General features: G+C 35.0%; 1 protein-coding gene across 1 annotated transcript in view; it reads right to left on the reverse strand.

The window, feature by feature from the left end:
- PIK3C2A (phosphatidylinositol-4-phosphate 3-kinase catalytic subunit type 2 alpha) overlaps positions 1–26,663 on the reverse strand; it is a 103,450-nt gene that overhangs the window by 42,220 nt on the left and 34,567 nt on the right. The window contains exons 3-8 of the mRNA XM_020904685.2: positions 16,022–16,125; positions 10,012–10,169; positions 8,428–8,548; positions 7,690–7,801; positions 6,439–6,518; positions 6,243–6,306 (exon numbers count right to left, since the gene is read on the reverse strand). Coding sequence (XP_020760344.2) covers positions 6,243–6,306; positions 6,439–6,518; positions 7,690–7,801; positions 8,428–8,548; positions 10,012–10,169; positions 16,022–16,125 — 639 coding nt within the window. The remainder of the gene's footprint in view (positions 1–6,242; positions 6,307–6,438; positions 6,519–7,689; positions 7,802–8,427; positions 8,549–10,011; positions 10,170–16,021; positions 16,126–26,663) is intronic.

Raw genomic sequence — 26,663 nt, forward strand, 5'->3', positions numbered from 1 at the left:
GGGGTAGAAGGGACTTTTCTGGTGGTACAGCAGCTAAGACATCACACTCCAACTCAGGGATGCAGGGGGTCTAGGGTCATTTCCTGCGAGGGAACTAGATCCTGCCTGCCTCAACTAAAAAACATGCAATATGCCGCAACTAAGATCTGATGCAGCCAAATAAATAAAATATATTTTTTAAAAAAACACTATTTAGGGTATTCCAGGTAACACAGGTTTGATCCCTGGATTGGAAAGATTCCCTGGAGGAGGAAATGGCAACCCCACCCCAGTTTAAAAAAGAAACACACACACACACATACACACACTTAAATAAAGCGGTAGGAAGCCATCAGAGAGGTCAGAATCTGTAGGGCTTTGAAGTCATAATTAAGGACTCAAATTTCACTGAGATGGCACACAGGATATTAAGCAGCATAGTGGCATGATTTAATATTCTTAAGGGTTTATAAAGCTGACTAAGCTTTTCAAACAACCATTTTTTGGCTTTGATTTTCTCATTTTACATTTGCTTTCTGTGCTTATATTCATTTTTAAAAATAGTTTTTTTATTTTGGAACAATTTTAGATTTACAAGAATAGTAGAGTTCTCATTCAACATTAAAGGAAACTGGTTGAGTAACTTCTTATATAACCATGTTAAATTTGTCAAAACTAAGACATTAACACTCACTACATTATTATTACCTAAATTGCAGACTATATTCAGATATTACCAGTGTTTCCAAATGTATTTTTCCTCTTCCATGATACAATCCAGGATACCACACTGCATTTAGTGATTTGTTTTTAAAATATAATTTTGATTGCCTATTGAAGACAGGCTATAGAAGGACAGGTAGAAGCTGGACGACCAGTAGGGAACTGCTGTTAACTCTTGCAGCTGACTAGGACTATAGCTCTGGTAGTGGAGAGTTGTCACATTCTGAATGTATTTCTGAGGTAAAGTTGACAGAAATGGAACTGCATGTGAGATATGAAATATCTTTTCCTTGAGAAATCAAAAATGACTCCAAAGTTTTGGCTTGAGCAAATGGAAGGACTGAGTTGCCATTTTATTAAGAAGGGGAAGACTGACAAATAGATATGAAGGGAAGCATAAAAAGACGATTTTATACATCTTAAATTTGAGATGTTAGACATTTATATAAAAAGTTAAGTATCAGACATCTGAATCTGAAGTGATGATCAACATAGATAGGGTATTTAAGTGTTAGTTGCTCAGTCATGTCTGACTCTTTCTGACCCCATGGACTGTAGCCCGCCAGGCTCCTCTGTCCATGGGATTCTCCAGTCAAAAATACTGGAAAGGGTAGTCAGTCCTTCCTCCAAGAGATCTTCTCAAGCCAGGGATCAAACCCAGGTCTCCTGCATTCTAGGTGGATTCTGAGCCACTAGGGAAACCCTAGGGTATATAGAGACGAGATTAAAAAAGATCACCTACAGTAGGAATACAGAGAGAAGAAAAGAGGTCCTAGAACTGAGCACCCCAGACATTCTAAAGTTTGGAGGTCAGGAAGATAAGGAGATCACATGGATCTCCACAGCCACAAGTATGAGTGAAAACAGAGCAGAAACTGAAGTAGGAGAACCAGGAATGTGATATTCCAGAAGCCATATGAGTATTTCAAGAAGGAAGAAACAATCAACTCTAATACTATAGCAAAGTAGAGAAAAAGAGACTAAGAACTTATTACTGGAACCATGACCCTTGAAGTCCTTGATGATCTTAAGTGCAGTTTCAGAAAACTGTTGAGAATGAAAGCCTGACTGGAGTGGGTACACAAGAAAATGAGAAGAGAGGAAGTATAAGGAGAAAAAACAGATTAACTTTCAAGAGGTCTGCTTAGTTGGGTGGCTACTACAGAGGAATCTGGACTTCTGGTTTTCTTCTATTTTCTTCTTGTTTTTTTCAGACTTAAATTGAAGAAAGTAGGGGAAATCACTAGACCATTCAGGTATGACCTAAATCAAATTCCTTATGATTATACAGTGGAAGTAAGAAATAGATTTAAGGGACTAGACCTGATAGACAGAGTGCCTGATGAACTATGGATGGAGGTTAGTGACACTGTAAGGAGACAGGGATTAAGATCATCCCCATGGAAAAGAAATGCAAAAAAGCAAAATGGCTGTCTGAGGAGGCCTTACAAATAGCTGTGAAAAGAAGAGAAGTGAAAAGCAAAGGAGAAAAGGAAAGATATTCCCATCTGAATGCACAGTTCCAAAGAATAGCCAGGAGAGATAAGAAAGCCTTCCTCAGCAATCAATGCAAAGAAATAGAGGAGAACAACAGAATGGGAAAGACTAGAGATCTCTTCAAGAAAATCAGAGATACCAAGGGAACATTTCACACAAAGATGGGCTCAATAAAGGACAGAAATAATATGGACCTAACAGAAGCAGAAGATATTAAGAGGTGGCAAAAATACACAGAAGAACTGTACAAAAAAAGATCTTCACGACCCAGATAATCACGATGGTGTGATCACTCACCTAGAGCCAGATATCCTGGAATGTGAAGTCAAGTGGGTCTTAGAAAGCATCACTACAAACAAAGCTAGTGGAGGTGATGAAATTCCAGTTGAGTTATTTCAAATCCTGAAAGATGATGCTGTGAAAGTGCTGCACTCAATATGCCAGCAAATTTGGAAAACTCAGCAGTCGCCACAGGACTGAAAAAGGTTAGTTTACATTCCAATCCCAAAGAAAGGCAATGCCAAAGAATGCTCAAACTACCGCACAATTGCACTCATCTCACACGCTAGTAAAGTAATGCTCAAAATTCTCCAAGCCAGGCTTCAGCAATACGTGAACCGTGAACTTCCAGATGTTCAAGCTGGTTTTAGAAAAGGCAGAGGAACCAGAGATCAAACTGATCAAACATCTGCTGCATCATCAAAAAAGCAAGAGAGTTCCAGAAAACCATCTATTTCTGCTTTATTGACTATGCCAAAGCCTTTGACTGTGTGGATCACAATAAACTGGAAAATTCTTAAAGAGATAAGAATACCAGACCATCTGACCTGTCTCTTGAGAAACCTTTATGCAGGTCAGGAAGCAACAGTTAACAACTGGACATGGAACAACAGACTGGTTCCAAATAGGAAAAGGAGTATGTCCAGGCTGTATATTGTCACCCTGCTTATTTAACTTACATTCAGAGTACATCATGAGAAACGCTGGGCTGCAAGAAGCACAAGCTGGAATCAAGACTGCCAGGAGAAATATCAATAACCTCAGATATGAAGACCACCCTTATGGCAGAAAGTGAAGAGGAACTAAACAGCCTCTTGATGAAAGTGAAGGAGGAGAGTGAAAAAGTTGGCTTAAAGCTCAACATTCAGAAAATTAAGATCATGGCATCTGGTCCCATCACTTCATGGGAAATAGAAGGGGAAACAGTGTCAGACTTTATTTTTTGGGGCTCCAAAATCACTGCAGATGGTGATTGCAGCCATGAAATTAAAAGACACTTACTCCTTAGAAGGAAAGTTATGACCAACCTAGATAGCATATTTAAAAGCAGAGACACTACTTTGCCAACAAAAGTCCATCTAGTCAAGGCTATGGTTTTTCCAGTGGTCATGCATGGATGTGAGAGTTGGACTGTGAAGAAAGCTGAGCACCGAAAAATTGATGCTTTTGAACTGTGGTGTTGGAGAAGACTCTTGAGAGTCCCTTGGACTGCAAGGAGATCCAACCAGTCCATCCTAAAGGAGATCAGTTCTGGGTGTTCATTGGAAGGACGGATATTGAAGCTGAAACTCTAATACTTTGGCCACCTCATGCGAAGAGTTTGGGGGCAGGAGGAGAAGGGGACAACAGAAGATGAGATGGCTGGATGGCATCACCGACTCCATGGATATGAGTTAGACTCCGGGAGTTGGTGATGGACAGGGAAGCCTGCGATTCATGGGGTTGCAAAGAATCAGACACAACTGAGCAACTGAACTGAACTGTTTTCTTCTAAGATGGAAGATACACCGATGGCTCTGTCCTTAAACTTTTTTTGCTCTACCCGCAATGGTTTTCTTGGTGATCTCATCCAGTTTTAGGACTGCAAAATATTTATAGTCTGATAATTCCCAGTTTATTATCGCCAGCTGGGATCTCCTACATTAAATTCCAGATCCATATCCATCTATCTACTCAATATTACTATTTGGATGAATAACAGTCATCTCAAACACAGTGTCCAAACCGAGTTCAGATCTTCCCCATAAACTTGCTCTCTGTTTTCTACCTCTCACTAAAGGCAACTCCAAACTTCCAATGTGCTCAGGTAGAAAATACTGAAGTTATACATCTCTCCCTCTCTCATGTTCCACATCCAATCTATTGGTAAATCTTCCTAGCATTAACTTTTCATCACTTTTACTATCACTCTGGTCTAAGCCATCATTCTCTCTCCTCATTGATTTGTTTCTACTCTTGCCCCTCTCCTCATTCTAGTCTAGCCTGGGAGACCTTCTATATCCCAGGCATACCCCTTCACCAGATAACCAGGTAGCTTCTTCCTCTCTTCTCCAGTAATTTACTCAAATTCATCTCACTGAGCCCTTCTCTGATTATCTTATTTGAAATTGCAACATTACCCTCCCCCTTTATTTTTCTCTAATAGCACTTACCACTTGATATATACCTTGCCAGTTTATTATTGAACTTCTGTTTCCTCTAACTAGAAAGCAAATTCTCTAAAGGGCAAGGATTACAGTTTCTTTTGTCCACTGTTTTATGCTCAACACCGACAACAGTGACTTGAGAGAGAATTCAGTAAATATCTATTAAATAAATTGATGTAGTTATATACTGATCAAAAATATATACTAGTAGCTAGAAATCTGGAAGTCATCCTACATTATTTCTTCTTCACTTATATCTCATTATCTATCAAAATCTAGCCAATTTTATCTCCTAAATATCATTAATCAGTCCCTTCTCTTTACTGTCATCATACTCATTATATATTATCTGCTGTTGCTGTTTAGTCGCTAAGTCATGTCCAACTCCTTTGTGACCCCATGGACTATAGCCCACCAGGCTCCTCTGTCCATAGGGTGTCTCAAGCAAGAATACTGGAGTGGGTTGCCATTTCCTTCTCCAGGGGATCTTCCTGACCCAGGGACTGAATCTACATCTCCTGCTTTGGCAGGTGGACTCTTTACCACTGAGCCACCAGGGAAACCTGTCTTTTACCTAGACCACTATAAAAAGTCTTGCCTAAGTAGTCTCCCTGAGACCAATCCTGGCAACCCTAAATTTAACTTAGTTGAGGCAGAGGGACTTCAAAGTTCAAGATTAAACAAGTCAACCACTCTATCCCACTCCACTTCGTACCCTCAGCTTAAAACACCTTAAATAACACCTTAAATGATTAAGGGGCCAGCAAACATTTCCTATAAAATGAAAATAGTAACTTGTTTAGGCTTTGCAGGGCATATGGTCTCTGTCCCAACTACTCAACTTTAGTATTAGAGCACAGATGCAGTCATAGAAAACATATAAACAAATGGATGTGGCTGTGCCCCCGCCAAATTTTTATTTACAAGAATTGGAAGCAGACTGTACACGGCCCCCTGACCTGGAGAATAAAGTAAAACATAATACGGATTATAGGTGATAATTTATCTTGGCCTATCTCCAATGTCATCTTTCAATCTTCACGTCACACTTCGTATCAGGTAAGTGCTTATGCTCCCCATATGTATCATACCTACATACTTTTGTTCACACACCCTTTCCAACTATCTTCTAGCTAACTCATACCATTTAAGACTTGGCAATATCCCTTCTTAGAGGCCTCTTCCTTGAACTCTCAAGATGACTGGAGAAGTGCCCTTGTTTGATCTTTCAAAAAACCTCAATGCATACTCCTATTCTACATTTACTATAATGAAATTCTATTTAAGTCTTTGTTTAGGTTCCTGTTAGGTCATTCCTGATAGTTCCTGGTAGTTCCTCAGGTCAGTCATTTTCATAATCCCAGCATCTAGCAAGCATTCAATAAATGCTTTTTGAATTGAACTGAAGGTTCCTCTCAGTAATAAAGCTGAAGTAACCCAAGCACTAAATTTCTATTAAAATGCTGGATCAGAAAACAAGTTCTCAAGTAGCAACATCAAGAATATAGTTTAAATAGTCCTTCTAAAATATTTGATCCAATTTCAACACTAATATTTAAGAGAATACAGAGAAAAGAATCTTTAAACCATCATGCCAAAATATGAATTAGAACTTACTTCAATTTGAAGAGCCAGCTCCACTTGATTGTGATACAAATCTAAAAGTTCTTCAACAGGATGTCTAAAATGAAGAACAGTTACTGTGGCTGAAAGATACTATATACAAGAATGATTGTTTTATTTACCAAAATAAATGCATTCACATCCAAAAGTAAAATGTGAAAATCTGAAATTAATGTTTTAGATGCCACACCTCGTCATGACTTCTTTATACGGTTTTTCTATTTGATGCAGGTGCTTGTTTAAATCCACAGGTGTTTCATCATCTTCTGCCTAAATAAACACATACAGACAAACATTTATCAAATAATGAAATCCATTAGTTAGTCTTTCTATTGCCAAGTTAAACAGGGTTAAGCATATGATAAACTCTTGAAAAGAAAGTGATTTTTCAGAACTAAGGCTTTAAATATTTATAATTGACTCAGAAAAGTGCCCGTCTTCTAAAAAACCTGTTTTTTAAACAGAAAAAACATAAATACTTTGAAGTTTAGTTTCTGATATGTAAATATTTTTCAAAGGAAAACCACTTCTGTTCTATAGAGAGAGAATGGAGAGCTAAAAACACTTTTAAAGATGGCTGACAGCCAAATGAAGGTGAGGTGGGAACCAGATGAGAAGAGATCATCTGAATTTCTGCATTATATCTTCTAATGATAATCAAATTTCCTTCTACCTCACCTTCAGTAAGTGAGGTTCTGGTCTTTTCAACCATAACCCTTACTATGCAAACTCAAGAACATCGCTCCTTAGGAAACTGAAAAGAGTAGTTACTAATGATATGATAAAATGCACTGAATTTTGTGAAACAGTTTTCACCCAAGTGAAATAAACTCTACCTAAATAGGAGCAAAACCGAGGAAAATAAAGAAAAGAGAAAGCAGAAATGAGAGATATTTTTCTTCCCCAAATTCTACCAAATGAAGAAAGATTATCTCTCTTTACATATTAAAATTCATCAAGAAATAAAATGGCCTAAATTCTTATATTCTATTTTGCTTTAACCTCAAAATAAAGTACTATACTTTTAGAACAGAGAATTAGTTTTCATGTGGTGAAAAATAATATATTTTCCTCAGTTTGGTGCAAATGTCAATATGTAAATTTTTCTCCCCCAAACCATATCTAGCATTCAAAATCTTTCTTCCTCAGTTCTCCTTGACTGATGCTGATGTTTTCATTGTATAAGTTGTGTAAAACTATTACGAGTCAAATTCTTCCAGTCTGATTTTTACACATGCCTCCAGCTCTGAGTATTATGCTACCTAAACCTCCATGATTGAAAGTTTCCCCCATCTGCTATAAAGACTTCCATAGGGGATAAAGAGTTCCTCACTCGCAGTCAAACCCAAATCTCTTAAAGAAGGTACAAATTGCAAACTGGCTGATTAACAAAGTTATTCAGATTCAACCAAATGCAATTCAGTATAGGGTACACACTTACTGTTCGGGCCAGATTTTGACACATTGCGTTGAAGGTCAAAAGTTGTAGTTTAATCTCTGTGTCCCATTTTCGACAGTTTTGAATATGTTCATGACTTCCAAGACAATGATTACTGTTAAAATATATTAGTTATTCATCAACATTATTCTTCTCAAATTAGAAATAATAGACAGAGAGTAAATATAAATTGTTTATGCATCAGAAATTGAAGAGGATGACAAAATAAAGATTTTTAAACCAAATATGAGCATTTATATAGAGGAATAATTTTACATGAGAAGAGTTAAAGCAAAGAAGAAAGAAGATGAAGACAAAGAAGGGAAAAAAACAGGGACAGAGAATTTCTGGTAGGTTCAAAAAAAGGTTCATATAATGATATTTTCAGGCAGCTAAAAGAAAATCACAGTGAAACATTGCGGCTAAAGAAATACTACATGCCACAAAAGGAAAATGGAGTTCATAATGAAGTAACTATTGCCTCTCTGCAGAAAGAAAAAAAATTAAATTCATCTGTCAACCAATTACCCACCATTCTTCCCATCTAAGACTATCAGCTTCTTAAGGGCAATATCATGTCAGATAATGCATATCTCAATATAAGTTAACTGACCCAATAAATCAATTCACTGGAACCCAATGTGGCTTTAGACTATAAATTTAACTTGAAATTTTTTTAATCTAACCCATTAAAATGAAATTTCCAAAAATGTTGCTCAGTAATTAAATGAAAACACTTACTTCTGTAGCACTTCCTCTTGACCACAAACTTTCAGAACATAGCTGCCAACATCTACTTGATTCAAGTCATCATGTACCCAGCAAAGGGCTTGCATTATAATGATTTCTACAGTAGAACTCACTGTAAAAGAGTTAGTCATTATTTTCATTTTATTCATTTAACTCTAAGTATATACCTATTCAGACTATTTCTCACAGTCTAAAACAGCATTATATAAGAGAAATACAATGCAGGTCACATATATTATTTAAAATTTTCTAGTGTCACATTGAAGAAAGTAAAGAGAAAGAGAGGAAGCTAATTTTAATAATATGTTTTATTTAAATTAATATATTTAAAATATCATTTCAATATATAGCAACTGGTATTTAAAATTTACTAATAGGATATCTTACATTCTCTTTTCAAACTAAGTCTTTGAAATTCAGTGTGTACTTTACACTTACAGAACATCTCAATCTATATTAGCCATATTTCAAGTAATCCCACATGTGGCTGGTGGTTATTGTATTAGACTGGGCAGATCTAAGCTAAGAAACCACCTCTGTTTTACAGACTCCTCCAAAGAGCATAACATTTAGCAGTATCTAGCAAGCAATTAATTAAACCAAATTACAAGGAAAAAGAATCACCATTTTAAACAGCTGACATTTGCCTGGTAAATTTTCCAATAAAGAATAAAAATATAGCAAGTAGGACGTATTATTTAATTACCATACTTGGCAATAGCTGGATACCAAGATTACAAACCATTACAACCAAAGTAACCTATTTTTATACTTAGAGCTCTTATTTTAGAAGACAATGACTATATTCAAAATTCATGAAAATCAATAGCTTGACAGAAAAGGCCATTAAACCTCTATCTAATACAATAGCTACATTTCTGAACACATTTATTTGTATCCTAACAGTTATTTAAACACACAAAGCACTTCTACCATAATATGGTTACATTTCTTAACAGAGATGTACATTATAAATGTGCACATTTATAGAGCCAAACAATAAGCATTTGATATATTTTTAAAATGAATCAAATCTTGATATATCAAGTAAAACTTTGATACAAATTAAAACACTTGCTCTCAAGGCTTTCAATGCTTAATTCAATCAAGAAGTTATGGACCATTATTTTCTTCAATTTTAGTACTAATTCTTACTGAATACTTTAATGATTCCCTAAATCAAAATTTAAGGGATTTTTAAAAAGAATAAGTCTTCTTTTAGAATATAAGGAATAAGAACATAATTAGCGTTTCTAGCTAATGCTTTCAGGTTTTGGCCAAGAGCCACTGATTAACCAAGATACTCAATACTTTTCAAAGAAATACGTAGTTATAAAAGTAAACTTTCTCACTAATCCATACCAAAAAACTATCCATATGAATGCCAATTTCTGGAAAAGGATAACTAATGCATATTAAGTATTTTACCACACACACACACACAACACACACATACATTTAAAAAAAAATACCTAATGATAAAAGAGCCACTTTATTAAAAGGATAAAATTAACATATTAAACATTTTCTCACTAATCAGAGCAAAACAAGATGGTTAGGGAACTATGAACCTACCATCACATGTAAAGGTAACTGGTAACTGAAATCCTTCAATTTCAATGGAGACCTTCACACTAGCATTTTCTCCACATATATTTCTTTGCACTGTGACTGGACTTAACAAATAGCCCCGATTTGTGCAGTGATTGGTATATGGAAAGTTGGTCTTCAATCTAGTCACAAAAAAAGAAGAAATTAAATTCTCTTTTGAAAGCTGCATTTGAGAGCCCTGAATAAGGTTTTGCATGCTTACAGCCATTCAGTTCTGTGTTTTTGTCCAATACTAGAGCAGCTCAGGAGAAATGCAATGAATGGACTCCTGTCTGCCTTTTAAATGAAAGGAATCCAAGAAAATAAGTAATTCCAGGATAGCTGTGATAATGCTATCAACATTAACCAAGCACACACTGGATATAAAACATTAAATGAGTTTCTCTGCTTCTGATTTTTTGTTAAGCAGTGTCATTTCACAAAATAATACATTTTTAATGAACCATGATATAGATGATAGCCCTAAACTGTAATTACCAGAAGGATAGAAAATTTGCTGTCTATTAAAAATCTTTTCTTCTAATGTCCTTTCTCTTACATATTGATTTTGGTCGTTTAGCGTGATAGAAAAACAGAGGCAATGGGTTTCTACTGTGCTATGAGGGCTTTATTCCATCAAAGTGAATAAAAATAAAACTTAGGGAATGGCAAAAAATTGTCTGTGATGTATTCTTGGTATTCACAGTAGCAAAATAGTTTAAATATAATTGACTTTCTTCTGGAAGTTAGAGGACAAGTTCCAATCCTTACATCTTCTTTTCATGGGGCTGTAAATGGAATGAATGCCTAAGTTTTATCTATTCACTTCCAAGCAGAGATTAAAATAATCAAGTGACTGGAACAGAATAAAATAGTCTGAGTTGACAATAAGAAAGGTTCTGAAGAGGCAACAAGTGTAAATATTCATGCACAGCTTCTAGAGTCAGTCTACTCAACTTGAAATCCTGATTTTACTACTTACTAGCTTACTTACAAATCACCTTGTTGCTTCAGTTTCCTCTTCTATAAACTGGGGATAATACTAACTTCATGGGTTTGTTGTGAGAATTATGTAAATTTAGTTTTTAAGGACATTCAGAATAGTGTTTAGTACATGGTCAGTGCTATAAAAACCTTGAATGAATGAATGAGTGAATGAATAAATCTGGTTTCTTAAGTGCCACAAAGGATCCAATATTAAAAAGAAATATAATTGAAAAAAAAGGCAACATAAAGTAATAAACTTAAATTGATATTGGAAATGCACCTTTAGATGTGGATACATTATCTTCAAATATTTGCTTGCTGTCAAGCAACACGTGCCCTTGCAACACGACAAAACCTTCATATAATCCAGCCTAAGGTTTTTATTTTTTCTCACATATTTGGTATTCTCATTTCCTACAATACGAAATAAGATACTCACAGCAAATCCACAGCTAACTAATATATGTAATGGTAAAAAAAAACACAAAAAACCTTTATATCCAAGGAAGCCTTCAATTTTCAGAAACCATTAAGGATGATAAAAGAAAAATCAGAAATTCCTGATAACTCAGAAAACAAGAATTTACTGAACAAAAATTATAGTGATAAAAGTTGCACATAGGGCTTTCCTGGTAGCCCAGAGGTAAAGAATCCACCGGGCAATGCAGAAGACATGGGTTTAATCCCTGATTTGGGAAGATCCCACATGCCTCAGAGCAACTAAGCTCATGTGCCACAACTACTGAAGCCTGAAGCCTGCACACCCTAGAGCCTGTGCTCCACAAGAGAAGCCACTGCAATGAGAAGTCTACGCATGCACCGCAACAAAGAGTAGCCTCTACCTGAAACTAGAGAAAGCCCAAGTGCAGCAATGAGGACCCACAAATAAACAAATAAATCTTAAAAAAAAAAAAAAAACTGAGAAAAAACTAAGATGGTAACAGACTGCTTCAAGTTGTGGTTTCTTTTTTTCTGTTTGTAACTGAACTTTTAAATATACAAATGAAGATTACTAATTATCAATTAGTAAACTGATAATTGCTGAGTAAATTTTTACTTTATATATAATAGACTAGGAAAAAGTATTTTATGAACACTCTAAACCACACATTGTAGTTTGATGTTCTTAAGTAATTATCTACAAAGAGCATTTTTTTATACTGATTTTCATTTTCTTTAAAGCATCTATTTCCCTCATTCAGTCATTAAATTGTGTCCAACTTTTTGCAACCCCATGAACTGCAGCAAACCAGGCTTTCCTGTTCTTCACGATCTCCTAGAGTTTACTCAAACTCATGTCCACTGAGTTGGTGATGCCATCCAACTATCTCATCCTCTGCTGCCCTCTTCTCCTCCTTCCTCATCTTACCCAGCATCAGGGTCTTTTCCAATGAAGCAGCTGTTTGTATCAGAAGGTCAACATATTGGAGCTTTAATATCAGTCCTTCCAATGAATATTCAGGGTCCATTTCCCTATCATCACCAAAGCAACGGCTCTGTTTGCTTAATGTGGCTCTATACCTCAGGAAATTAATTATCTTTATGCAAATACCAAAATCCTTTATGGTTTATTTCATACTATGTGCTATCAAGTTAAGGTTACATATAGACAGAGCCAAATCAGAAAGAGAAGACATAAAAATGAAGGTTTTAAAAGGTAAATATAAAAGGGAGGGTTTTCAATTAAATTGATACTACTTTATAAGAAAGTTGAGTCAGCATTACTTAGAATAAATAAACTAAATGCAGAGGTGAAGTCCTTGATTCCTTGGGTTCAAGACACTTTTTAGATTATAAATATCAGATAGGAACATAAATGAAGAAAGGAAACTAAAGGCTACTCAGAACAACAAGTGTAAAGTATAGTACTTATCTTGTCCTAGAAGACCAGAAATGAAGCAGCAAAAATTTCCATTGGTATCTAACATTCCTCTCAGTACTTTCTCTGGAGACCTAAGTAACTAGTAGATACAGCAAGCTCTGTCAATTATGATGAGTGTGAAAGTCAAGAAAACAAGAAATAAAAATTTTAAAAATGCAATATCCTGAATCAAAGTACTGTACACAACTTTAAACTGAAAGCTACCCTTGAGATCACTAATCCAACTCCCTAATTTCACAGGAGCAAAAAAATAAGGCCTAGAACTGGCACTAAATTCTATTACAGTAGGCTTAACTATAAACAAATAGCATAATGACAACCTTACAGTAATAACACAGCTGAATTAAAATAATCATTTTAGGAGATTTAAAAAAAAAATAAGGAGTTAACTAAGAGTATAAATACTTGTTTTTAAAATCTGCATATTGGAAAAAATAGTAAGTGCCATTAATTTCTTCAAGAGATATTGGACTCTAATCTCCAAGGTCAAGAGGGGAACAGAGAATTTTCTAGAACATGGCTTCAAAACACCTCTGCCTCTTCTGTGAAATATTTGTTACAATCCCACTCCAACTAACAGAAATAATATTCTCTCTAATTCATCTGAGGTTTTAATATTCATAAGCCATTTGTGTTTGTGTGTGCATATGCATGTAAATAAAAAAAGATCATCTTAGCTTAGTGGCAGAGTTTATATAAATAACAATAAGATTCAAATGCAGAAAAACCAGGTAGATCACAAAAAGCCTAATTTCTCAACATGCAAAACTTAAATGCAATAGCCACTCAACACAGTCTAATAGGGCTTGTGTGGAGAGAAAATTAAAGGAACTGGATGAACACTTATCAGATTAACTTCAAACCATTAAAAGATTATTTCCAAATTCTTAACCGCACACACATAATGGTATGTATATGTGGCATAAAGGCACAGGTAATTTCTGATACATGCAGTTTGAATTCTAAGTCACCTGAATGTCTATTTTAAATGTCTACTGAAAAATGTGAGTTTTAAAAATCCAGTTAAGGGCTTCCCTGGTAGTCCACTGGTTGAGAATCCCCCTGCCAATGCAGGGGACATGGGTTCTATCCCCAGCCCGGGAAGATCCCACATGCTGAGGGGCAGCTAAGCTCATGCACTCAAGAGCCTGTGGTCCACAACCAGAGGAGCCACTGCAGTGAGAAGCCCACGTCCCGCAACTAGAGAGTAGCCCCTGCTTGCTGCAACTAAAAGCCCAGAAGAAGAGTGAGAAGACCCAGTGCGGCTAAAAAATAAATAAAAATTAAAAAAAAAAAAAAAATCCAGTTAAGAGTAACCTTTGCACAGGAAAGAGATAGTGACTCTACTAGATATTCTTCTTTCTCCCTTAAAGTATTCTGAAGAAAAAAGAATGCTGGTTAGAAAGTGATACATAGGAAAGATAGAACTGTAATCAAACATTACCAATAGTCTAGAAAGTCTAGTTTAATAAGTTCCTTATAATAAAAATGATGAATACACTCAAAAATGACCTAGGAACTCCCAACTCTGCTTTGCTTAAATCACACTGGGAAAATACTGGATTCAAAGTAAATCACTCAGAAGCAACCTAAATGTCCATCAGAGGAATGGCTAAAGAAGATATGGTACATATATACAATGGAATATTACTCAGCCATTAGTAAGAATGAAATAACGCCATCTACAGCAACATGGATGGACCTAGAGAGTGTCATACTGAGTGAAGTAAGTTAAAGGAAAAATATATGACATCCCTTATATGTGGAATCTAAAAAGAAACAATACAAATGAACTTATGTACAAAACAGAAACAGACTTACAGACTGAGAACAAGCTTATAGCTGCCAGAAGGGAAGGTTGAGAGGAAGGGACAGACTTTGGGATGGACATGTGCACAGTGCTTTATTTTAAATGGATAACCAACAAGGACCTACTGCTCAATGGACTCTGCTCAGTGTTATGTGGCAACCTGGATGGAAGCAGAGTTTGGGGGAGAATGTATATATATGGCAGAGTTCCTCTGCTGTTCATTTGAAACTATCACAACATTGTTTGTTAACTGGCTATACTCCAATACAAAATATTTTTTTAAAAAAGAATAAATCTCCCAGTAGTGATCTACTTCTCCTTCTTTTGATAACAGATCCCACCCTGTTGGCTGCAATGTCTGTTGTCCACTCTTCCCTTCCGTGGGACTTTTCTATCTGGTGCTGGCTAAAAGGATTCTTTCCTTTCTGCCAGCAAGACCATTAGAATATCAAGTCTAAGCTATCAGTGGCTTCAAAACCCCATCTGTAATAGAAGTAAACAAGCATGGTAAAAGGGCAGGGGGAGAAAAGGGAGAAAGAAAAGTCCAAAGAGAGGAGGCATCAACTACAGTGTGTGAATTCCTGGATCTTGCTGTCACTGAGCACTGCCCCATCCTCCCACTTTCTACTATATGGGTTTGTGAATCAATACACAACCGTTCTTGATTTATGCTAGTTTAAGATGGGTTTCTTGCCTTCATAACAGAAGTACTGACTAATATAGTGATATAATGGAAAGAAAACACACTGAACCGGAGGTGATGGAGACCTGGCTGTTACGGACTAGCTGAGTAACGTGAACTTCAGTAGGTAACTTCAAGCCTCAGTTTCTTCATACACTAAAAACACTGGACACATTTCAGGTTAAAAGAACATTTCAGAAAGGCAATTTTCTAACCTTCAGAAAATATGTTTGCTTCTCTAATCTTGCTTGTTATAGCATCTTTTACATCTAAATAGGACAGTATTTTGAATGCTAGAAAATTTACAGCAAAGTTAAGTCTCCTTGTAACAATAACAACAAAAAAAGGTATTTTCTAATTCTAAAATAACTTCTATATTTAAGGTATATTTTCCCTCAGTAATACAGTATCAGAAGTATACTGACTAACCTTAATTTTTCCTTCTAAATACTCAGAAACTTAAGGTTCAAGTGTAGTTTGTGTTAACGTACCAATTAACTGTCTTGATGTTTTAGTGACAGAGAAAAACTATTTAAAAATTTTATAATCATTAGCACTAAGCTGGTTTTATAGCTAAATTTTTAAAAATTATTTAATAAGAATAAACTTTAATTTATAAAGAAAAATGTTTTACTTTGTAATGGATTGACAAAAAGCTGCTACTTCTTCATTCTGTACTTCAATTTCTTGCAGAAGAGAACTTTCAGGTGGCAAAGAACTGGTCCCATTTGGGTCTTTCTGTAATAAAAAAAAAAAAAAAGGTTTTATTTTAAAATAAGATTCCCAAAATGCTAAATAACAATATAGCACAAACACATTTTTATGAAAATATGTACAAAAATATGGAGGTTAAATAAATCCTATCAGTAACAAAATTTTAAAGTATGGATTTCTAGCCCTATAAAAGCAATGCCAACTAAGCCTTATTTTAAAGTTCATTGGTTTTACTTGTTCAAAAGTAGAAATAGGCTGTATTTAGTATTGGTCAGTAAGAATGTAATGCTAAATGCACTTCCATTCAAAATCTTTCAGAAATGAATACTTCAGAAAGTTAACAGCTAAATGAAATTAAAGGACTACACTCTGTCTTATGAAAAGGAAGAGAACAAGCCCATTTGGAACCGGGACTCCTCTATAAAGAATGAGTTTTAGGAGTGAGTGGGCATTTTCTATGTTAATAAACTTGTACAAACATCCTGACAATCTTTCAAAAGTTAAGTTTATGTCTGACCAAAATTTCTGTTATCAAATTTCTGATCAAAAACATTTAAGGACAAAAATTCACTACCCAAGCATAGTCAAACAGCAGAGTCCATTTAGCGGTGTTTTTACTTACTACATAAAAATACTTGATTTAGCACAAATTTCAAATGTAAATTTCCCTTAAAATTAGAATGGGAACATTCTCAACTTGAAATTGAGTGAAGGAGAACACCATGTATAAATTTCAAGAGTTGTTGTGGATTTCAATAACCATAGCACATAAGGCTTTGTTGGATAAGAAAATTCAGGGCAACAATTCCTTTATTAATTTACTGCTTTTAAAACATGGCAGAGCCTTTTCTGCTATAATATGATATATACATGGTGAAGTGACCAGCCTAGAGTTCTAGAAAAGCTGCTATTACAAATAACAGAGTTCATGGATAAAAACAAAGGCAGACTACTCAAAATCAGTGTAACCAAAGTCCTAACTAAAACAATGAGAATCCTTACAAAAATACTAGAACAATTAAATCTCTACTTAAATTTGCACCTAGAATTATGATCTTCTATTTTTTGAAGCCTCTTTAAATCCTGGAGCTCCTGCTTCCTAATTTGTTATATACATTCTGAAGAGCAGAATTTCAATGAAGTTAAAAATACAATCCAGGATGTAGACTTCTTCATGCAAAAAATGAATGTCTTTACAGCTTCTCTGTTTACACTCACTGCTTCACCAGAATGCTTAACCCTGTGGAATTGGAACTGTTCTTGAAGCCACCATTTTTTACTTCTGTGGAACTTTCAGTGTTTTTCTAGTATTTTCTTGAATTACTAAGGCTTTCCCTTTAGCTAGGAGAGTTTGTCCTTGACTGCTTTGAAGTATTAATATGTTGGGAAAGATGATTTTAAAATAAATGCTACTTTCCCATTATACTTACATCAATCCCATAGGTACCAGTTACAGAAGTTAACTTGTGTTACAAAAGAAAGTATTATAGCAAATAAACCGTACTATTCTAAGAATGGATTTTTATATTTCTAGACTTCTAATACTCTATTACCGAGGAACAATATGGTTTAAACACAGAAGTTTCATTAGAATTAGAAAATGTCGGGCTTCCATGGTGGCTCAGTGGTAAAGAATTCACCTTGATCCCTGGTCCAGGAAGATCCCACATGCCTGAGAGCAACTAAGCCCACGCACAACTATTGAGCCTGTGCTCAAGAGCCCAGGAGCCACAATTACTGAAGTCCGTGCACCCTAGAGCCCATGCTCCACAAGAGAAGCCACTGCAATGAGAAGTCTGTGCACTGCAACTAGAGGGTAGCCCCCACTCCCTACAATTAGAGAAAAGCCCACACAGCACCGAAGATCCAGCACAGCCAAAAATAAATAAATGTTTGTTGTTTTAAAGAAAATTGTCTTTTTTTTTGTTGTTATACAGAGACTTAATTTTCTTTCTAGCATTCAAAATACTATCCTTCTTAGATGTAAGAGATGACAATAACAAGCAAGATTAGAGAACAAATATATAAATATTTTCTGCAGGTTAGAAAAATGCATTTGTAAACAAAGCCTCTGGTTTGCCACTCCAAGTCTGCCACAATTTAACCCAGTTGTATTTTCCAGAACTTCCCAAATGAATATTACGTCCAAGTGAACCTGAATCATATCCTGTTCCTATAAAGTACAAACTGAACTATCTTGCCTCTGAATCCTTGCTGTTTGTCTTCAAAGCTTCCTCCTAACTTTCCCTCACAGTGCAAGTCCAAGATCCATTAATTTTTTAAAGCCCAATGGAATGCCACTTCATCTACACTGTCTTTTATGAAAATTTAGTATGGAGCATTTCTTCCCTCTTAACATTTCTAAGTACTTAGTCTGAACCAAATACCACATTATTACATCCTGTTTTATATTTGTCCTAATATGAAAGTTCCTTGAACACAAGAATCAAATTTAATTTGAATTTCGTATTTTTGTAAAACTTTATATCCAATTCAGAAGGCACTCAACCATTGGTTTAATTTGTTAAATGTTTTGTTCCCACTAAAACCAAGTTAAAAGTTATTTCATATAACCAGTGAATTTGCCATAGTGATCATAAAACACTGAAAAATTATAAGGCACTAGGTAGTTCCTTCAATTATTTCCTAAAATAGTAGTAATTTTCATAATTAATGTATTCTATAAAATAAGTCTTATGATTATTATAATACCTAAATTACAGTGAGATGCCACACACACAAAAATCTAGCAATTACTGAGCATTCCTCACATGCCAGGTTCTGCTGTGAGAAATTTAGTCATTTATGTATGTATGTATGTATTATTTATTTTTCACAAAGTTCTAGTTGATGTGTAACATGACTATTATCCCCACTTTACACATTAAAAAATGAGGCACAAAGAAGTTAAAGAGGCAACAAGATCACAGGACTAAAAAAATGTTAGTATTTCAACCTAGGCAACCTAGCTTAATCACTACCTAGCTTAATCACCTCACAACCTAGCTTAATCACCTCACAACAAAGTCTCCTTAAAAAAAAAACAAAATCTCTAAAACATGAGCAAGGGACTTCCCAGTGGCTAAGATTCTATGTTCCTAATGCAGGGGGCCTGGTCGGGAAGCTAGATCCCATATGCTGCAACTAGAGATCCTGAGTGCTGCATGTAAGATCCGGCACAGCCAAATAAATAAATAAATTTTTTTTTTTTTTAAATGAGAGAAAGACAGCATCGAGACCTTTGTACAAGCAATGCTGTTTAAAAAAAACAAAAACAAACGTGTATTTTTGTTGACCTATAACTATCTTATCTCTGTTTTTCATGTTCCACCTATTAACAGATTTTGAATCTCCTTAACGGCATTCCCAGATGCTTTTTTTTTAATCAAAAAATATTTTTTACAGTGCCTTTCATGTATTAGTCCCTTCCTTCAAGCAGGTTACGAGTTTCAACTGACAGTGGCAAAAACAGATTGCAATAATCAATTATCTAGCCATACATTAAGGTAGTAATAGAATCTGGAAAGTTAACTCAATGTTCTGTCCACAAAGTAAAAAACAGTTGGGTTCCCAATGATTTCATCTGTACATCAACGTCATCATTTTCTTGTTTTTCTTCACTCTTTCTGGAATCAAAAATTTTTTTTTTTCAATTTCACACCTACTCCCTCAACTCTTGCTCCCAATCCCTTCCTCAAACTCCAAACAACTTAAGCATCAAATCATCTCTTTTCTTCAATGATCCTGCACAAACTTTTATGCAGCATTCAAGGCTTTCATACTCCACTTATATACACACATCTTGTCTCCCCTTCTAACCCAAGTTCTTTAAGGATGAGATCTAAGAATGGTCATTATTTGTAACCCACGTATTTTGTCCTCAAATGTTTTTCTATGAATGAAAGAGGCAAATGATAGTAAGAAAAACTGCTAGTGTCATTATCCAATATATGAAACAAAGAAAGGTTTGTGGGGGAAGATACTGAGTTCTCTAGTAAATATTTTGGGTTTGGAAATCCATTTAGATGTTTGGTCATCATTTAGAAATATTCTATTAACAAATTTCTATTCCAGAGTTAAAGATATTGAATTGAGAACCATTCAATTTCTGCCATTTTCTACAAGGAAGTTTCTCTCTACTAATTGCTGTCAGCAACCATCAGAATCACCAAGGCAAACCAAAGGATTCTGGGTACAAGTTCCACCAATAGGAGAGTTTCTTTAGGAGGCTGAGGGATACATAAGCAATTGCACTTATTGGGCCTCAAGACGGGACATCTCTTCATGCATGTAAGAATGGAGAAAGAGAATTTATTATAATAAATTAGCTCATGTGATTATAAAGGCTGCCAAGTGGTCTGGACTAGTAGCTTTCAAACTCTGTATCTATCTCAGAGCCTCAAGAATAAAGTACTAACTAAAAGAGAACAAATAAGATATATTAAAGACAGCCAAGAACAAAACCTTGGGGGAATACCAATGTTTTGAAGCTAGACAAGTAAAGGAAGTCAAAGATTATAGGAAGAAAACTAGTAGGTAGATTTAACCAGGGCAATGGAAGAAGTTTCAAGAAAAGAATATGGTACAGTGTTGCAAATGAGGTAACAAGGCTGGACAGTAAGTATGGTCACTATATTGAAAATTAGTATTCATACTCCTAGAAACAACTTTCTGCAATATGATAGGAACAAGACAGGATGGTGAGGAACTGGAAAAACAGTAAGTACAAATTACTCTTTAAAGAATAATGGTAGAAAAATACTTTGGGGAGACAAGAACAAGAAAAGAGGTATAAGTGTTACATTTGGGAAAAGAGAAGGAATCTCTATCTCTTCCCTCCAAACCAGGAGGAAGAGGCAAATAAATCTGAGGTGAACAAGTGATACTAAGAATAACCTTGACCTCACTATATAAAAAAAAAGAAAAAGAAAAAAAAAAAACAAGTAACTGGAAGTCCTAGCCACAGCAATCAGACAAGAAAAAGAAAAGGAATCCAATTTGGAAAGGAAGAAGTAAAACTGTCACTGTTTGCAGATGACATGATATGAAAAATTCCTAAAGATGTCACCAAAATACTATCAGAACTAATAAATGATTTAAGTAGGATACAAATGAATTTTGCAGGATATAAAATTAATATATAGAAGTCTGTTGTATTTCTATACACAAAAACTAACAGAATGAGAAATTAAGAAAACAATCCCATTTACAACTGCATCAAAAATAACAAAATAGCTAGGAACAAATTTAACTGATACGGTATAAGACCTGTATTTGGAAAACTGTAAGACACTGATGAAAGAAAGTGAAGACAACACAAATGGAAAGATATACTGTGCTCATAGAGTAAAGAATTAATATCATTAAAATGACCATATTACCCAAAGCAATCTATAGATTCAACACAATCCTTACCAAAATACCAATGGTGGGACTTCTCCTGTGGTTAAGACTCCATACTACCACTGCAGGGAGCATGGATTCAATCCCTGGTTGGGGAACTAAGATCCCATATGCCATGCAGCAAAAAAAAGAAAAAAAAAAAAAAAAAAACCCACAAACAATGGCATTCTTCACAGAACTAAAACAAACAATTCTAAAATGTGTATGGAAACACAAAAAACCCTGCAATAATCAAAATAATTTTGAGAAAAAAAAAACAAAGCTGGAGGTATCATGCTCCCTGCTTTCAAACGACCCAACAAAGCTACAGTAATCAAAACAGTATGGTACTAGCACAAAGACAGACACATCAATTAATGGACCAGAAAAGACAGCCCAGAAATAAACCCACACAGTGGGTTTTATTTACACAGTGAATTAATCTATGACAAAGGAGGCAAGAACATACAATAGGGAAAAGACAGACTCTTCAATAAATTGTGCTGAGAAAACTGGACAGCTACAGGAAAAAAAGGATCAAACTGGACTTTCTCAAACCATATAGAAAAATAAATTCAAAATGAATTAAAGACTTAAATGTAAGACCTGAAACCATAAAATTCCAGGAAGAAAACAGGCAGTATGCTCTTTGACATTAATCTTAGCGATATTTTTTTTTAATATGTCTCCTTAGGCAAGGAAAACAAAAACAAAAATAAATAAATGGGACTACATCAAACTAAAATTTTTTGTATAGCAAAGGAAACATCAACAAAGCGAACAGGTGGTCTACTGAACGGGAGAAGATATTTGTAAATGATATATCCAATAAGGGGCTAATACTCAAAACATACAAAGAACTCATACAACTCTATCAAAAAACAAACAACTTGATTTTTAAAATGAGCATTTTCTGAAAGATGATATACAGTGGCCAATAGACACATGAAAAGATGCTCAACGTTGCTAATCATCGGGAAATGCAAATCAAAGCCACAATGAGGTATCATCTCATACCTGTAAGAATGGCTATTGTCAAAAAATAACAAATAACAAGTGTTGGTGATGATGTGGAGAAAGAGCACTCTATTGAACTATTGGTAGGAATGTAAATTGGTAGTCACTATGGAAAACAATATGGAAAGTGAAGTCACTCAGTCATGTCCAACTCTTTGCAACTCCATGGACTGGATGGAGCCTGCCAGACTCCTCCATCCATGGGATTTTCCAGGCAAGAATACTGGAGTGGGTTGCTGTTTTCTTCTCCAGGGTATCTTCCCAAAACAGGGATCAAACCTGGGTCTCCCTCGCTGCAGGCAGACTCTTTATAGTCTGAGCCACCAGAGAGGTACTTCAAAAAATTAAAAATAGAATTACCCTATGACTTAGCAATTCCACTTTGGGGTATTTTTCTGAAGAAAACCTAAAACAGTAATTTGATAAAATATACACACCCCTATGTTCATTTCAGCATTATTTACAACAGCCAAGATATGGAAGCAACTTAAATGTCCACTAACAGATGAATGGATAAAGATACAGGATACACAAACACGCAATGGACTGTTACTCAATCATAAAATATATCTTGCCATTTGGGACAATATGGGTGGATCTAGAAGGTATTATACTAAGTGAAACAAGTCAGAAAAATACCATATAATTCCACTTATATGTGAAATATAAAAACATATGAACAAATGAATACAATAAAACAGAGACAGATTTACATATATAAAGAACAGACGGGTGGTAGAGGGAGTGAAACAGGTGAAGGAAATTAAGAGGGACAAGCTTCTAGTTACTAAATGAGTCATGGCGATGAACATACAGCATTAGGAGTACTGTTGATAATATTGTAATAACTTTATTTAGTGACAGATGGTAACTAGGCTTATCATGGTGATCATTTTGTAATGTATAGAAATACCAAATCACTATGCTATACTGTGTACCTGGAATTAACAGTGTTATACATCAACTATAATTCAGTTTTCTTAAAAGGTAATGGAAAAGGTAAATTAAGGGTTTAAGGAAAGTGATACAGGTTTGAAATAATTCACGAAAACTTACCAGTGCATACTTTATAAAGTAGTTATAAGAATAAGCGAAAGCTTTACATTTAAACAAGTTCCAGATTCATGCCATCTTACCCCAGAAATTAGATGGAACACCAAATTTTCAATAAATGTATTTCAAGCATTAAATATAAACATATCAGTTGCTATTCAGAACAAAGTAGGTTATTTCCTTAATTGAATTCTTTTAAAAGTTTGTAGACTTCAATAATCTATTCAAATACTGTATTACATACAACTAGACAATGGAAAACCACATTTTATTCAACTTTACTTCTGTCTTCAAAATTACTGTTAGACATTGTGCTAATTAGAATATAAATGTTTATAATGTTAATATAATCAGTTTTTAGAATCAATAGCCATAGAACTTTGCAAAACCATTTCTATGAAAATAATTTGATTCATTACTTAAATCTTTGAAATCTACAAGTAGTTAAATTTACCGCTGTTAACTAAAAATGTGATTTAAATTTAAATTGCCAGGAGACAGTTTTAAGTACTATGTCTTTTCCTTTGGGAAACAAAAATTTGAACTAAAGTATTTAGATTATTATGAACAAAAGATACTAGAAGGAAACAGGAAGTAAGACTGCTGAGTGAGAAGAAAAACACCGTTCAGAGTTTTTACCACAAAGCATAAAATTCTTACAGGAAATGAATACTTACGTACGTAAAGTAATTATAAAGAATAGGCACTGCAATCTTATTTCACAGTAAAAAACATGAATCTCAGGGAAAAGTTTATTGAATAGAAATGAATGGTGTGTGGAAATTAAAAGTTCCATGCCAATGTTTGTGCCACAGACTTCCAAAGTCAGCTTACTATTTATTAGTATTCTGTTTACCCTTTTGGCCTAAATTAAACCAAACTTAATCTTCATGTACACAAACAAAATGATGAAATCTTAAGAGTTAAAAAAATTTACAGCATTTGTAACAAATTCACACTAAACCCCTGATTGAAGACCTCTAATAATTATACACTGACCCCCTGAGAGCAACCATCACCAAATGGCTATTTATAAATTGTGTTATTGATATTTAACTATATAACCTGCCTCCTTGAGTTTTCTTCCCCATTGGTCCTTGTTTTACTTTTTGGAACAATGAATTTTAAAACTAAACTGAATTTCTCAATTCACAGAAAAAAATATAAACAAAAAGGATTTGCATAATTTTAAGCTTTCTATAAAAGGTATTTTAACTTTCAGCACCTGCTACCACTTATCTATTAAAATCTAGCACAAAGAGCTATTTAATTTGTACAATGCAACACAATAAATTGGAAAATTTAGTACATAACTACTTTATCTTTTTTACAAGAATACCATGATTTTCAGGTAGTCTATTTCCTGAACTGTTTTGAGAACATATGTCCAAAATGTAAAACTTTAAAAGAAAAAAAGTTTCAACTTCCTTTTACATGGCAACTTTCTAAACTTAAAATATTATTCCTGAAAGTATCTCAGAAATCATCTAGTCCAACCAGGTTTATATCATAGATGAAGAAACTCAGATTCAGAGTGTGAATTATCTCCAATTAATATTCTCTTCTTCAGGCAAAATATGCCCAGTCTTTTCACCAGTTCCTTAAATAGCACAGCTTCTAGATCCTGAACACTATAATTTTTTCTTTTCAAGACACACTCTCACTGGTCCCTCTTAGAATGTGGTGGTCAAACGTTAAGTATTAAGAGTAGACTATAAAAGAATGATCAACAACTATATAACACCTCACCATGCCATAGCTAGACTCCTTTAAGAAGCCTAAGCCACCTCAATTTAGACACTGTGTCATTTTGTCAAGTTCTGACGTACACTGTAATAATCTAGCTCCCATCTCTGATTGATCAGCTGATCAAGTCATGGTATTTTTGCTTACTTGGCTTTGACTCATGCCTCTCGCAACCAATCTGCTTACACCTTGATCCTTTCCCCTATACTTTAAAGAAAATCTAAGAATACGTTTCTGCTAAAACTTGCCCAGAAACCTAGTTAATTCCTAGAGTCTGAGTAACTAGTAATTCTCTGCACTCCCATGTGATCTGAATTCACAGATCTTGCTGGGGGAATCCTATCTTTAGAAAACTACCTGTCCTCATCAGTCCTACAAGATGATTTCTGAAAGCACCCCAAATTGGGAAATATCAAGATGATACTGTGACAAATATTAAAAATGAATAGGAAAAGATGTATGCAGAGAGAGAATGAAAGGAACATAAATGAGTATCACAGCCCTACCCCCACCAAACAAAGGGTGGAGAAAACGTCAATTGAACCAGAAATGACCAGTCTAAACCATAGAGGGCAACAGCGAAAGGAAGCTGTGCTTTGCAGCAAAAGCACTGTCAATCTATGCTACCAGTTTTGAGTCACAAAGAAACTGAAAAAGAAAATACTGACATTAACTGGAGATAAGTCATTCTCTGGATCTAAGTTTCTGGATCCATGAAATGAAGTTGGTTAGACTAGATGACTATGGTTATCATCTTACACATCTCTAAAATGAGTTCATTTAACTAATTACAATACTGTTATTACATGAAAAAATTAATAATTACTTAACTTCTTTACGTTTCAGTTTCCTCAACAGTGAAATAGGCATGGGTCGCTTTGATCTCACAGGATTCTAAGAAAGTCTCTACTGTCTCAGTGATTGTAAAAAAGAAATAAACCAAAGTCATTTATAAATATTTTATTAAATTCAGGATAATCAGGATATTGTGGCTATAATGCATATACTGTAGAGATGCAAACACGTACATATGAAGTGTGATGCAAGAAGCAGGAAGATTATTTGAAAGTGACCTGGAAGCTCACTCTGGGTTGCCTGGGCTATCAGGGGCTCTGTCTTCCACCAATGGGAGGCCTGAGTCTAAACTCAGCTCCACAGAGGACCAGAAGCGACTCTATCCCTGATAGCAGAGACTGCAACTTTCCACAGGTCATGAGATCTCCAGGTTCTAGGCAGCTACCCTTTCCTGATATCCCTAATCCAGACTACATGGTGTCAAACACATGCCATCATGGTTAAGTCCATAAAAACGAGATCCCCAGTTGGAGAGGGATCTCTCTACTGGAACACTGACCCAAATATGA

Source organism: Odocoileus virginianus, chromosome 10 (genome assembly GCF_023699985.2).
Source record: "Odocoileus virginianus isolate 20LAN1187 ecotype Illinois chromosome 10, Ovbor_1.2, whole genome shotgun sequence".
Classification (NCBI taxonomy): domain Eukaryota; kingdom Metazoa; phylum Chordata; class Mammalia; order Artiodactyla; family Cervidae; genus Odocoileus; species Odocoileus virginianus.